Raw genomic sequence first — 13,948 nt, 5'->3', positions numbered from 1 at the left:
TAAAAACATCAGCGCGCAGGGCCGCTGTTGCCAGATTGGGCGGTTTGCCGCCCAATTGGGCTGCTTAGAATGACCTTGTGCGGGTAAAAATGGAATTTTGGAGAATTTTTGTCCAAGAAGTCCAATTTTTGGCCATAGAAATCAATAGAATTGGGCGGAATTTAGTGCTTCCAGGCAGGTTTTGAACATTTTTTGGACTGGAAATCATCTGTCCCATCTGGCAACCCTGCAGGGCCGCTGACAGCTTTGGCCACGCCCGGGGCAAAGTCATATGAAAGGCCCCCTCTGTTCAATACATGCTATGTAACAGTGACCCAATGCTGGGCTCCCTTTATCTCTGGGCCCGGGACAACTGAACCCCTTTGTCCCCCTTCTTGCCGATTTCCTTGGCAGGGCGGTACAACACATTTCATGTTGCGAAAGTGTGTGTCTGTGTGTGTGTGTGTGTGTGTGTGTGTGCGTGTGCGTGCGTGCGTGCGTGCGTGCGTGCGTGCGTGCGTGCGTGTGTGTGTGTGTGTGTGTGAGTGAGTGTGTGTGCGTTTGCGTGAGTGTGTGTGTCCGTGTGTGTGTGTGTGTGTGTGTCCAACCCACCCACACTTCCTCTGAATGCCAGGACTAATAGAGCCATGAAAGGCTTCATAAGGCCAGTACACACACACACACACACACACACACACACACACACACACACACACACACACACACACACACACACACACACACACACACACGCTCTCTCTCTCACACACACACACACACACACATACACACACACACATGATTCATCCCAGACTGCTCTAGCTGGTTAAGAGGCCGTTGAAGAGAACCAGATCCCATAAAGGTGGAAACAAAAGGAATGATTGTGTGTTTCAATATACTGCAAAAGTCAAAAAGTCATTATACATGATATTGCAGTGTATGATGAAATTCAAAAGTTCAAGTTAAAGTTCAAAAGTACAAATTGAGTAGCGTAAGTGAAAATCTCTGGCTTGACAAGCCTGACTAAAACATGAAAAGTTTAGTCTGGAATTACAAGGTTCAGATAGCTTGGGGGCTGTGGGTGAGGGCAAACCATTACATTACTTTATAGTTAGCTGACGCTTTTATCCAAAGCAAATTACAGTTATTATTTTCCTGGAGCAATGTGGTGTTAGGTGCCTTGCTCATGGGTACTTCAACCATGGATGGAGGTGTAGGGAGAGGTAAGGGTGGAATTCGATTTTGCAACCTTCGGATCTTAAGTCTACTTCCCTAACCATTAGGCCACCAAACCAATGTTGTTATTTTTCGAATTTCCTCTGCACTGTCTTGGTCAACTGTCAGACCAATTAACCTTTATGCACAGAGCCTATGTTATAACCAAATTCTCCTCAAAATTGTAATGATCAAGTCTTGATCTGGCTCGGCGGGGGCTTCAGAATGAGATGAAAGTGGACACAGGGGGGTCATGTGAGCCACTTCATCCCGTGCCAGGCCCGCTTCAGAGCCGTGATCTACTGACTACCGCTTGGCCATTTGCAGTAGAGGTGTCTAAATAGTGAAACAACAATTCTCAGAATCATTCACACATGGACACGCACACACGTGCACACACATAGAAATAGACGTAGACACGCACACACGACACGCAGGCATGCACACACACACTTGCGCACACATAGCCATAGACAGATGCGCGCGCACACACACACACACACACACACACACAAATATAGCACATGTACATATGCATGCACACACACAAATGTGTGCACACACACACACATACACATACGCGAACATTTGTAAAGGCAACAATCTCCCATATGGACACACTCACACACACATACACACACACACACCCACACACACACACACACACACACACCCACACACACACACACTGAAACACATATACACAAGCTTTTCCTGTGTCTTCTCTGGCATGTCTCTACAAAGGATTCTGTCTAACACCGGAAAAACGGCAAGTAAGCTTTTCTGTACACACACAAACACATACTCACACATGCATACACACACACACAAACACACATGCATTCACACACGCACGCATGCACACACACACACAACTCCGCACGCACACTCAAAGTACATTATCTTACTTTTCTCTCTATGTGTAGAGTAGTGACATTACGTAACTGACTGGGCCCAGATGTAGAGCACAAGACGACAAGAATGCTGACAAAAGGTCACAGCTTCCTAACTCCTGACGCCAGATCACTTCATGAAGAAATTGTCCTCTTCCTTTCTCATCCTGTCTTTTTTTCCTTCTCTTTCCCCTTCGTCCTTAATCAGAGGTGTCAAAAGTAAAATCAAAAGTATTTTCATGGTGTAAGTTCAACACTAGAACATGGTATTACTTTTCTATTAGCCTACACCATTTCCTCCATTGTACCTAATGACGTAGCTAAACTGTGTTAAACTGCTCTTTGTCTTTTTTCTTCATTTCAGTTTTTTTTATTCTCTCCTTTTTTCTTCAAAAGGTCACAGCCTCCTAACTCCTGATGGCAGATCACTTTATGGACCAATTGTCCTCTTCCTTTCTCATTCTGTCTCTTTTCTTTCCTTTTCCTCTCATCATTTCTCCACCTTTTTTCTCCTTTCTCTCTTCTGTTTGGCTTTTTTTGTAATCTTTTTCTTCATTTCAGTTCTTTCTTCTCTCCTTTTTTCTTCTCTCCTCTCCTTCTTTCACCAGCACCAATCACCTTCTCCTTCCTTTGTCTCTTCTCCTTTCTCCACTTCGTCTCTTCTTTCTCTCTCATTTACCTTCTTTTCTTTCTCATTGTTTCCCTTTTTCCTTTATCTCTGCTTTCACCTACAGTAAGTTTATATCACGAAAGTGAATACACCCCTCACAGTTTTTCAGATTTGTGAGTATATCTTTTCATAGGAAAGCATTACAGAAATTTCACTTTGACACAATGATTAGTGACCTTTTAACAACATATTTAACCGCTTAAATTTCTTGTTCACTCAGAAAAAAACGAAATAAAGCCATTAATGTTTGAACATGTACTCACAAAAGTGAGTACACCCCAGATGAAAATCCGGTAGAGAAGGGGCTGTGTTTGCTAGAATCGTCTCGAAATGAAACGAAATGAAAAGGGATGAAAAGGGAGGTCATCAGTGTGCGTTTCAACCTTTCTTTGCATTGAACTTTTACATTTTGAGTCTGCATCTGGTTTAAATAGATTGGTGTGAGATTTGAATGCAATCCTATGGAGAATATCATGATCTGCTTCAGTTGTCACAGTGCATGTTGACATGCATGTTTCTTTTAGGTGTATTTCAGATTACCAATGTTGACAGTATCCATGCATCCCCAAACCATGTCAGTCCCACTACCATGCTTGGCTTTTGATAGGATACACTTTTTTTTGTAAAACTCACTTGTTTACCACCACACATGCTTGACACCATCTAAAGTATATTTGTTTCTGAGTGAACAAGAAATTTAAGTGGCTAAATAAGTTGTTAAAATGTTAAAAGGTCACTAATCATTGTGTCAAAGTGAAATTTCTGTAATGCTTTCCTATGAAAAGATATACTCACAAATCTGCAAAAACTGTGAGGGGTGTATTCACTTTTGTGATATACTGTACACTCTGTCCTCTTCTCTTCCTGTCTTCTTCCTTTCTCTCCCTCTTTTTCTTTCGCCTGATTTTCTTTCTCTGTCTTTCTCCTATGTTCATTTCATCTCTCCAACTCTCTCCTCTCCTGTTCCTGCCTTCTCCTTTCCTTATCTCTCTATTTCCTTCTCCTCAGTCTTCGTTTCTCTCCAGAGCACAGGATGCTGTGACATCCCTGATGTGGCAGCGTGGAGACTTGATTGATTGGCTACATTCCCAAAACACAACTCAGCACGGCGAGGGGCAGAATCAGGGGAGATGCAGATGTGTCTCTACGAAGCACCAACAATGTCAAACAGTCACCGTGGAGACAGACATTACATCCTATTATTATATGGTTGTGACGTCATCTGTCGAATGCTCCATTCATTTCAACGGGGCTCCCCAACGTTCGGACGTCTGTTATTTTTCGATAACGGACGGGTTGGTCTATAACAGACCGCTGTCAATGGCAACAAGACTTTTCACTGCTAAAGCGACTTTTCAACAAGACTGTAATCAGCTGCTGTGATAGACAGCACCCGTTGTCCTGGCTACCGCTGTCAATGGCAACAAGACGTTCACTCATAGCCTCTCTGGTTCACTGCTAAAGCCACTGGCTTGTATACAAGTCAGTGGCTAAAGCGAATGTTTCATATCACTCCGCAGGGGGTCCGGTCTTTTGTCACTCTAATCAGCTGCTGTGATGGACAACACCTGTTGTCCTGGCTAGCCTACCTAGCTGTTGCCTAGCGGTGTTCCACAACGGCACTGTTTTGTTTTGCGCAGCAACAATCTTAACATTAAATAGGTCTAAAGAAATGTCCCCGCATGTGTGAATCATTTAAGTATATCCATATAATAAGCGGGTTAACTTTCGGCGAGTCGGTCGCTTTGTGGAATAGCAGCACTTCAGAGAGAACAAGACCCCTCCGCTCCGCGTCGGGGTCTAAAGATTCTCTCTGTCGTGCTGCTATTCCACGGTAGCGACCTTCTCGCCGAACGTTAACCCTTACTTACATTACACTTAGCTGATGCTTTTATCCAAAAGTGACTAACAGTTTTTAAATAGGTTATTTTCTAAATAGGCCTACAGGGTATTTATAACAGTCCCTGGAGCCATGCGGGGTTAGGTGCCTGGCACAAGGGCACCTCAACCATGGAGTAAGATAGGGTGGGATTTGGATCAGCAACCCTCTGATCTAAGTCCCATCTCCTTAACCACTATAGACCACAGTTGCCCCGATTATCTCATGCCATGTCATGTCATCCCACCTCTCACCAAAGCAATACCAAATAATTTTGCCATGAGTTGTAGGAGGAGTAATGTAGTGGAGTGACCATCATGATAGGTGACCCCTGGTGCAAGGGCAAGACATGGATTGTGGAGCCTCCTGGGTGGGAGACGTGCGCTGGGAGACACACAATGTAGACACCTTGAGTGTGGGAAAGAACACCCCCCCCCCACCTGGAAACCCCCTACAAACTTCTACTGTCATTGTAACACAGCAGTTCACAGCACACACACTGCACACAGCAACATTGCAATTATGCCTCAACCGTGCAAGGGGGCAACACAAATGTCGCCCGAAAGGACCAGTGCAGTGAGGCAGTATGATACGCGGAGTACCCCAGTCAAGGAGGAGGATTGGAGAGAGCACTGGCTAAGCCCAGTGTGTTGGAGCGACCATCCCTAGGGCTGTGGGTGTGCTCTGATTGTGCTCTCTGCTGTAGAAGTCAGATCATTGGCACTGAATAGAGGGGACGCCATGGGTACTACTCCGAAGTGAGGCAGCAGCGAGGGGTGGGACTAGACTCTGAAATAGGAAAAAAACGCCATTCGGAGCTATGTGGGTGACTTAAAACAATGCATCTCCTTGCCGGAGTTTACTCTATTTCGTGCAATGGGTAGTTTCCTGTCCATTTTAAACAAGCAATTTTTTTTGGCTGACCCTTTATTTTAGAGAGCTATTAAAATAGTTTAAATGACCTATGAGCATTGTTAGTTGATTTGATTGAGTTAGAATTCTTTTAGAATTCTTTTGATTGACAGTCAAACGCAACTGTCGTCCTATCAGCGCTTGTTCTCAGCATTGCTCAGGTACGAATCCGGACATTTAGGGCAGAAGAATCCTCGCAGATCAATCACGGATGCTTCAAAACCGTTGACTGGAATACAATAGAAGCACGCTGTCCATGTAGTACAGTGGGTCAAATCTCCAGTGTGGTTCTCCAGAAGGCCTATAGTAGGTTTTGAGTTCCAGTGCGGCTACATTTCAGGTCGCCACACATCACAGATTGGAGGTCTCTCAAAGAGAACCACAGAGTGACGCTCTGCCCCTCTCCTCTGCTCGTCCACAGTGGATTCCTTTCAAAGTCCCTTTCGCCATGTGAACTTACAAGTTGATGATGAACCACCAATGATGAAAGGATTTGGGAAACATTATTTTAAGATTGGGGAAAAAGTGACTCAGTGTTGCTTTAAACTGAACTACAAGCAACACCACGTTCCCAGTCTTAGCACAATGACCTCATCCAATAGCTATATCCAGGCCTGTAACGACCAGGCAAGCAAACTAGGCAATTGCTTTGAGCCCCTATCTGAAAGGGGCCCCCCCTGGTAACGACTGGTTATGAGTTTGTATTCAAATTACTGCAATGACTACTATGTGAATGAAGCAAAGACTCCCTAAATTAAATGATTGATGGGTGCAATCAACTGCTATTAACATAATAATAAGAATACCAACAAGTCATGTGCCTAACAGTTAAATGAAGGGGGGCCCTCCCCAAAAGATTGAAGAGAAAAATGGAACCCCAAGTCCCTCTTTGCCCAGGGCTCCCAAAATACCTTGAAACAGCCCTGGCTATATCTGCTCAGGCTCTGGATTTAGTGCTGCTTAATGTGTGTTAGTGTATACAGCGCGGCCGCACCATATGAAGCGAATGTCAACAGTGTGTCTCTTTACTAGATAAACACGGTTCTATACAATGTGTAAAGTGTGATTCTAATAGCCTCTGATCATGGCTGGATTGGACATATGGCATACAGGGCATTTGCAAAGCCCGGTGGACTGTTGATCATTTTGGCCTGGCCCTCCTCTCAATATTATCAGTCCTCATCAGTGCTACAGCAGGTCTCTTCCAGATAGTCAGATACTTAACTCTTTAGCGCAGAGCCTATGCTATAAACATACTGTTACCAACAGTGTTATAGCTCATCTTAATCTATTACTTAAGGCTCTCGGCTCTGTCATAGCGATGTTGCTATGATGTAGTTGAGTATTTTCAGCAAATAGTGAATAGGTCATCTGCAGTATGAGGCTACAAAGCATTTTGGCTGTCAGGGTCAATGTCTGTTGGACCGGTCTTGGGTAAAAATGCCCTGCCTGATTTTCCAGCCCAGTCCAGCCCTGCCTCTGATGTTGATGGTGTTGTAGCAGTCTATCTCTCCACCGCAACTCCAGATGATGGGGAGATTATCTTTTTCAACGGTCCGCAAGAAACTCTTTCTTTTCACAGGCCCCAAGTGCACAAGCCTACATCATCTCTGACACAGCATCAATGACCACACACACACACACACACACACACACACACACACACCACACACACAAACACACACACACACACACACACACACACACACACACACACACACACACACACACACACACACACACACACACACACACACACACACACACACACACACACACACACACAGAGGTCAGTTGCATTTTAATGTTCAAATGTTTATAAAAATAGTGTGTGTGTGTGTGTGTGTGTATGTGTGTGTGTGATGTGTGTGTGTCCGAACATGTGTGTGTGTGTGTGTGTGTGTGTGTGTGTGTGTGTGTGTGCATGTGTGGACCATATCTGTGTGTGTGTGTGTGTGTGTGTGTGTGTGTGTGTGTGTGTGTGTGTGTGTGTGTGTGTGTGTGTGTGTGTGTGTGTGTGTGTGTGTGTGTGTGTGTGTGTGTGTGTGTGTATGTGCGCGCGCGTGTGATTTGACAGGCCTCAAGTGGCCAATCTTCCTGAGAGCCTTAGATTTTATTCTACAGAGACAGTACATATTCAGATATTTTTTACAGATAGGGTGTCTCATGGATAATTAATTATGACCACTTTTTTAATGTGAGATATTCGAGGCATGTTTTTTAAAAAGCAAGAGAGACGGGTAATAAATGCTTACACACACTCTTGATTGGAAAACGCTGCAGCTTTTTTGATACTCAAAAATGCATGAAATTCTACTTGTTGCCACTAAGTGGCGCCATTTGGTTGGATTTGCCTGACGTCTGAGTCTAATGTTGTCTTCAAGGACCACTAAAACCAGAGCATGACTCACAATTTGGACAACCTCAATAAAAATTAATTAAGATTATTTTCTGAAAAGGCACTTAGGGGGGTTTGCATCTGAACTCTTCATATACTATAGCAATATATACATTGCCAGATGCTAACTTCCTTATATTGATCAACTTCACTATGTCATGCTATTTGCATGAATTAACACGTTTTCAGGATCTGTTTATTTGGAGTGCTGTTAGGGTGGATAAAGACACTACTGCTATGGTAACATCCATGTGCTGTTTGTCAGGGCACATCATACATGATGAATCATGGTGTCACTGGGTGTGTTAGGTCTTTCAGCAGCTGAACTGAACAGACAGGAGTCACTACTTGTGTAAATGGAGGGCAAGATGAAATGGTTGGTACTGGAGGAAGGCAATGTCCTGGAAGGAACATATGGCTTTAGCATAGCTTTCAGATGTGCCAGAGTAGGGCCTGTTGCTTTGTAGGCAAGGGTCAGGGCATTGTATTCAATTGGGCATGGAAAAGAGGACTGACATGCAGTGACATTTGCAAAGGTATTATTGCTCAAGCAGGAAGACCAGTCAGGAGATAGTTGCAGTAGTTGAGGTCAGATGGACAGTAGGCCTATCGGAAGTGAGTCATTTAGATCAGGCACAGTCTGATTGTATGTATATTTAAGTTACTGAGAAGCGACATGACTGGGAAACTGAGGCTATGCGATCAGAGGATGATAGATGGTCATCAATAATGACACCTTTCTCACCTTTTCGTGGCCTTCTTTGAGGCAACAGCAGGGTCCATATTGAGTTTGATATCATCGCAGTCTGAATCTTCGCCTGGGATCACCAGCAGTGCTGTTTTAGCGAGGCTCAACTGCATTCCATCATACTTGTGGATAGTTCAGAGAGGCAAGCGGTAAGGTGTGCGTAGACCATGGAGTCATATGTCACAAATTACAGATATGACTGTGCTTCATCAGTGTAACAGTCGTATGAGAATCTGTGAGAACAGATGACATGACCCAGTGACGTGGTGTACATGGCAAATAGGAGCCCCAGTCGCAGCCCTTAGGACACCCCTGTGGAGAGGCTATGAGTTGAAGACAGCTGACCTTGCCATGATACATGCTAACAATGATATTACCAGACTCATAGAATATCTGGAAGAACTTCAGAAACATAAAACTCAATTATTTTAATCTAAGAGAAGTGTTAAATAACCATGTTTTGAAAAAAAATGCAAGCTGGCGTGTCTGCACAAAGATCTTTAGATTAACAACAAAACAAAACGGGATGTCCATACTCTCTTCTAGATATATTTTGGCTTACTAGAAACAAAATAAAAGAGTAATTTTGAGCCTGGCTTTTTTAGATTTTGAGTTTTTGCATTTTGAAATGTAATGCATATTTAATTAGACATAGTCTAATTAGCATATTAAAACATAACATTTCTGAAAACTTGCAATACATTTTTTTCTCACAAATATGTGAGTAATCACCGGCTTAAGTTTCATGGTGATATCGGCAAGCTACATTTTTTGGCCTATTCACCTGGAGTGTCTATCTGCCCTTATAATAAGCCTATAGCAGCCATGTTGAAAATAACTAATTTCCCAAAGTCAGATTTTACTAGATTTTTAGTATGTCATTTAAGAGGTCCAATAGTAATGGAATCCATGAAAAAAACTTTTGTATACATTTTTGGGGTTAAACCCTAAATGTACCGTACTCGCCTAAAAAGGAAGAAAGGAGTTGCACACTGGAGCTGAATGCAAAATCAAAAACTGTATTAAACAAAGCCGAAAAAAGTAAATAAAACTGACAGACAAGGGACAAACGTTTCGGGTCTAGACTTTCCTTTGGATATTGCTAGGTGGCCAACTTTATTTTAATTTTTTTAGTTTAGTCAACCTTTGTTAACATGAAGGTAACGAAATAGGACAGAATAGTGCTGAAAGTAGTTAATCTTTGATGAATATCACCGTATAGTACAGTGTAATAATGCATGAAAACAAGTCATTCTGGAAAATGGCGGCCATTTTGAATTTTGAGCAAAACTTGAGGTGGCCCCATGTTCTAATTTCTTCCAATAGCCCTTCTGGTCAGTAATCCACAGAGAAAAGTGTGGTAGGATGAAAGGCCTAATTTTCCCAGCTGATGACCTGTCTACGAGGACTTTTGGCACGTGGTTCTAAATTCAAAGTTAAAGTTCAGTTTTGGATCTCAATGGACTGCCGAGGTTTTCACATGGTTGATCTGAAAATCAAAGCGGCGTGGTTTCTTTGAAACCACAACTGATGAAGTCGGGGAAGACTCATCCCCTCATTTAGCATATATCACGCCCATGTTGGGCTACGCGCTGTTTTCCGGAGTTAAGCGCGAGGGGTGTGGTCATATTTCAGAGGGGAGAATACGCGTAGGATCAAAGCGCGTAAAAAGTGCGTGCGTAAAACCGACTTAAGTGGAGACACAAGAATTCCGCCCTATGTAAACATCTAGGTCATTTAGTTGTAAATACTGATAATTGACATTTTGCTTTTGCCAAAAGCATAGGCGAATCGTAGAATCACTCATAACCATTGAGATAACCTGTAGAATATAAGTTGTGTCACGGTTGTGAAGTTGTGCTATTTTGCTGTTATTATAAATAATTAATTAAATATTATTGTTATTGCAGCAATTATACTAGTAAGATAGTACAGCTATAGTTAATTGTATAGTAATATACCTTAATCACGTAACTGTCAAAACCTGCTGGCGGGTTTGAGATTCCATAAAATTCCATTGTTGTACAAATCTACTGAGCACTAAGTGGTGTAAGCTGTTATACTTTACAGTTGTGTTACCGTAGCAAAGGGGAGTAGAGTTGCCCAGCTGGGACTTGAACCCAGGCTTTCTGGGGCAGTAAACTGGGGCTCTGACCGCTACACCAAAGAGCCAGGCTCGTTTGCATGTTAGTCAGAACCAGAGGTTGCGCTAGACTTTTTCACAGTCCGTCATTTTGACGGACAGGGTCGAAAAAAAATCGGCATCGCTTATTTTTTAAATTCTCCACCTGGTTTCTCAATGTGGGGGTCGCGACCCCGCATCGAGAACAACACATGCGCAATTGCGGCCAATTGAGAGTAAACCGCTGTGAATACACCCCCTTTCACTCGACATTCATTCTCCAACTTCGAGGATGGAGTCAATTTTGGTGTAGGCCTACTTAAATTTGTGATTAATTTATCATCACCCTGAATATTGATCCGTCAAAATGACGGAGAGGCTTCAGAATTTTCCGTCATCCTTCAAAAAAATCCGTCAATGACGGACATTTGTCGGTTAACGCGACCTCTGGTCAGAACACACCCACAACCCTAGTGATGGTCACTCCATCACACTGCCTTCCCCTTTGCGAAGCGCACCCGTGCGCTTCACACACTCATAGTGTCCCTCAGGCAACTGACTATCATGCTTCTCCCATCCAGTGTGCCCCGTCATCAATGCTTCACCCATCACTGGGGTCCCTCACACCGGGGTAACCAATCCTGGGGGTCCCTCACATGGAATTACGGCTTACACACAATGGGTACACTTCCGATGGCCTCACGGTACCATCCCACCGCTGCCACCAAATGTTGTAGAGTAGCCTCGTGGCCAGGAGAAATTGAGCAATGCAGTGACACAAAAAGTAAGGGGTGAAAAAATGATGGCTTTTTATTAAACCAAAGTCCCGAAAGTGAAGAAAACTATTTACAAAAAGGTAAGAAGATGACAAAACAAAACATACAAAAAGTAAGCTAACTACACAAAACAAAGAAAATGGTGGAGTCACACATTGGACTTCAAAAAGGTAGCACCCAGAAAATCCCACAGCTTGTACCAGCTGGGGTGACAGCACTCATGTGCTTCAAAATCAAAATGAGCCTCCTGAGTTCCCTACACTGGGATTTACATAGACAAGATACTCGGACCATTGGCCAATCATATGGCACTTCTACCTAACTAGGCTAACACAGCCAATTAAGGACAATCAGGCTCACACAGCCAACAGAGGGCACCTCGTTACTCAGCCCATTAAGGGCATATGCGCATTCCACCTTAACACAAAAAAAAGTAAATCAGGCCTATACTTAAACATACAAATACATCAAGAAAACAAAAGTTACAGTACAGCACCTATGTGCAACTAGGATACTGACTTTCAAACACATGAAAAAGCAAAAAAAGAAATCAGAAAGTGAATGAAATTAGTGCGGTGGGGTTCACACCGTCACAGTTACATAATTATTTTGTTATTATTATTGGAATAAACATACCGGTAAAAGATTGCACTAATAATAATAGTAACCCTAAGAATAATAACAATACGTTCTTCTAGGCTTCTTTTCTTTTCTTTCTCTTTTCTCACAGATACACATTTGAATATGGAAATAAACCACTTAACTGCATTAAGAACTGCAAACTCTTTGGGGTACCTTTTTCAAAATAAATTACAATCAATTTGTATTCAAAATAAAAGACAATTTCTCTTTTTCATGAACACAAAGTGTGACACTTTTGTGGTTGTCACAAGTGCACAACAAATGTACATTTCATTTTTACTAGATCAAGATTCTTACACCTCAAAATAGCTGGATTGGATCAACTGGAGGCACTCATGATCCTTTTGTCATATGTGGTGCTCTCCAATGGCCCTTGGTTCTCCATCATCAGGACAGTTTTGAAGAAGCTTTTTGGACTGTAGGTGAAGTGTCTTACTGCTCCAAGAATGAAGTTCAGTTGCACACACCTCTTTTTGACATCATGACAAGGATTGAACAAGGAAATGTGACATTTGTCAAGGACATGTTTTATTGAAAACATTTGAACAGATATGACAATCGAAGGCCCCTATCCACATATGCATCTCTTAAAATCTTTTACATTGGTGATTAGTTATATTGTAATAAAAACATGACATATATATATATTAAATACAGTGAGTCCAATATGTATTTGATCCCTTGCTGATTTTGTTGGTTTGCCTACTAACAAAGACATGATCAGTCAATAAATGTTATGATAATATGTATTCTAATATGGAGAGACATAATATCAAAAAGAAAATCCAGAAATTAACTGAAGAGAATATACACGGTACCACGCACTGATGAAGGCTTGTTAGCCGAAACGCGTTTGCTTTTTGGACATGGTGGTAATATAAATAAATAATGAGACGCAGTTTGTGAGTGCGGATTTTTCTTCCTGAAGTTGACGCTTTTTATCTCGCACCCAAAGACTTTCGTTTTTCCAAGAAGTTGAGCGCGTCCTCTGCCAATACTTATGTCACCATCTCTCATTGAACTCCATTGATTGATTTTCATTGTGTTGCTTTCCATGATTACAATGACCCTAAACATACACCTAAACATACACCAAGGCCAAAGTTGATTTTCTGGAGAGGTGAGAGTGATTCAGTGATTAAGTATGACACCCAATCTGCGTATTTGTTTTTTTTATACTTTATTGTGTTCATTCAAAGTTCATTCAAGTTCATTCAAGTTCAGAACAATAATTCATTTATAAACACATTTTCAGTTTTTCTTTTTTTTCCCCCCACTTGTGATTATTTCAAAACAGAAGAAAGACATAAGACATAAGAAAACGGTACATAGAAAAAAAAAAATGAATTAATTAATAAATAAAATTAAAAACATTTTTTAAAATAAATAAATACCACACACACTGTTTCATGTATTCCACCCCACCCACCCTTTTAACCCTTCTTTTTGCTCCCATCTGCAGGTCTACATCCATCCATCCCCACAAACCCCACATTCACTCCCCCACTCACATCAGCACACATTCATCCATCCAACCATATATCCACACCCACCAACTTTCATCCACCTTTCATCCACCTAAATACCCACACTCTGCGTATTTGAAGTGTTTTGAAGGGACTTATCTGCTCATTTTCACATTATGTTCGATAGGCGACAAAACTTTTGTCTTGTGAAAATCTGCCCTGTCTGTGTTCAATAAAGGGTCAATCTT

The 13,948-nt window shown here is 42.2% G+C and overlaps 1 protein-coding gene across 1 annotated transcript in view; it reads left to right on the top strand.

Annotated features, from left to right (window-relative positions):
* LOC134444820 (indoleamine 2,3-dioxygenase 2-like) overlaps positions 1-5,398 on the top strand; it is a 35,178-nt gene extending 29,780 nt beyond the window's left edge. Inside the window, exon 7 of the mRNA XM_063194013.1 lies at positions 5,343-5,398. Coding sequence (XP_063050083.1) covers positions 5,343-5,398 — 56 coding nt within the window. The remainder of the gene's footprint in view (positions 1-5,342) is intronic.
* The last annotated feature ends 8,550 nt before the right edge of the window (positions 5,399-13,948 follow it).

The sequence above is a fragment of the Engraulis encrasicolus genome, chromosome 3, assembly GCF_034702125.1.
Source record: "Engraulis encrasicolus isolate BLACKSEA-1 chromosome 3, IST_EnEncr_1.0, whole genome shotgun sequence".
Taxonomy (NCBI): Eukaryota; Metazoa; Chordata; class Actinopteri; order Clupeiformes; family Engraulidae; genus Engraulis; species Engraulis encrasicolus.
The sequence above is the reverse complement of the archived record's forward strand: the minus strand, read 5'-3'. Positions and strand labels throughout refer to the sequence as shown.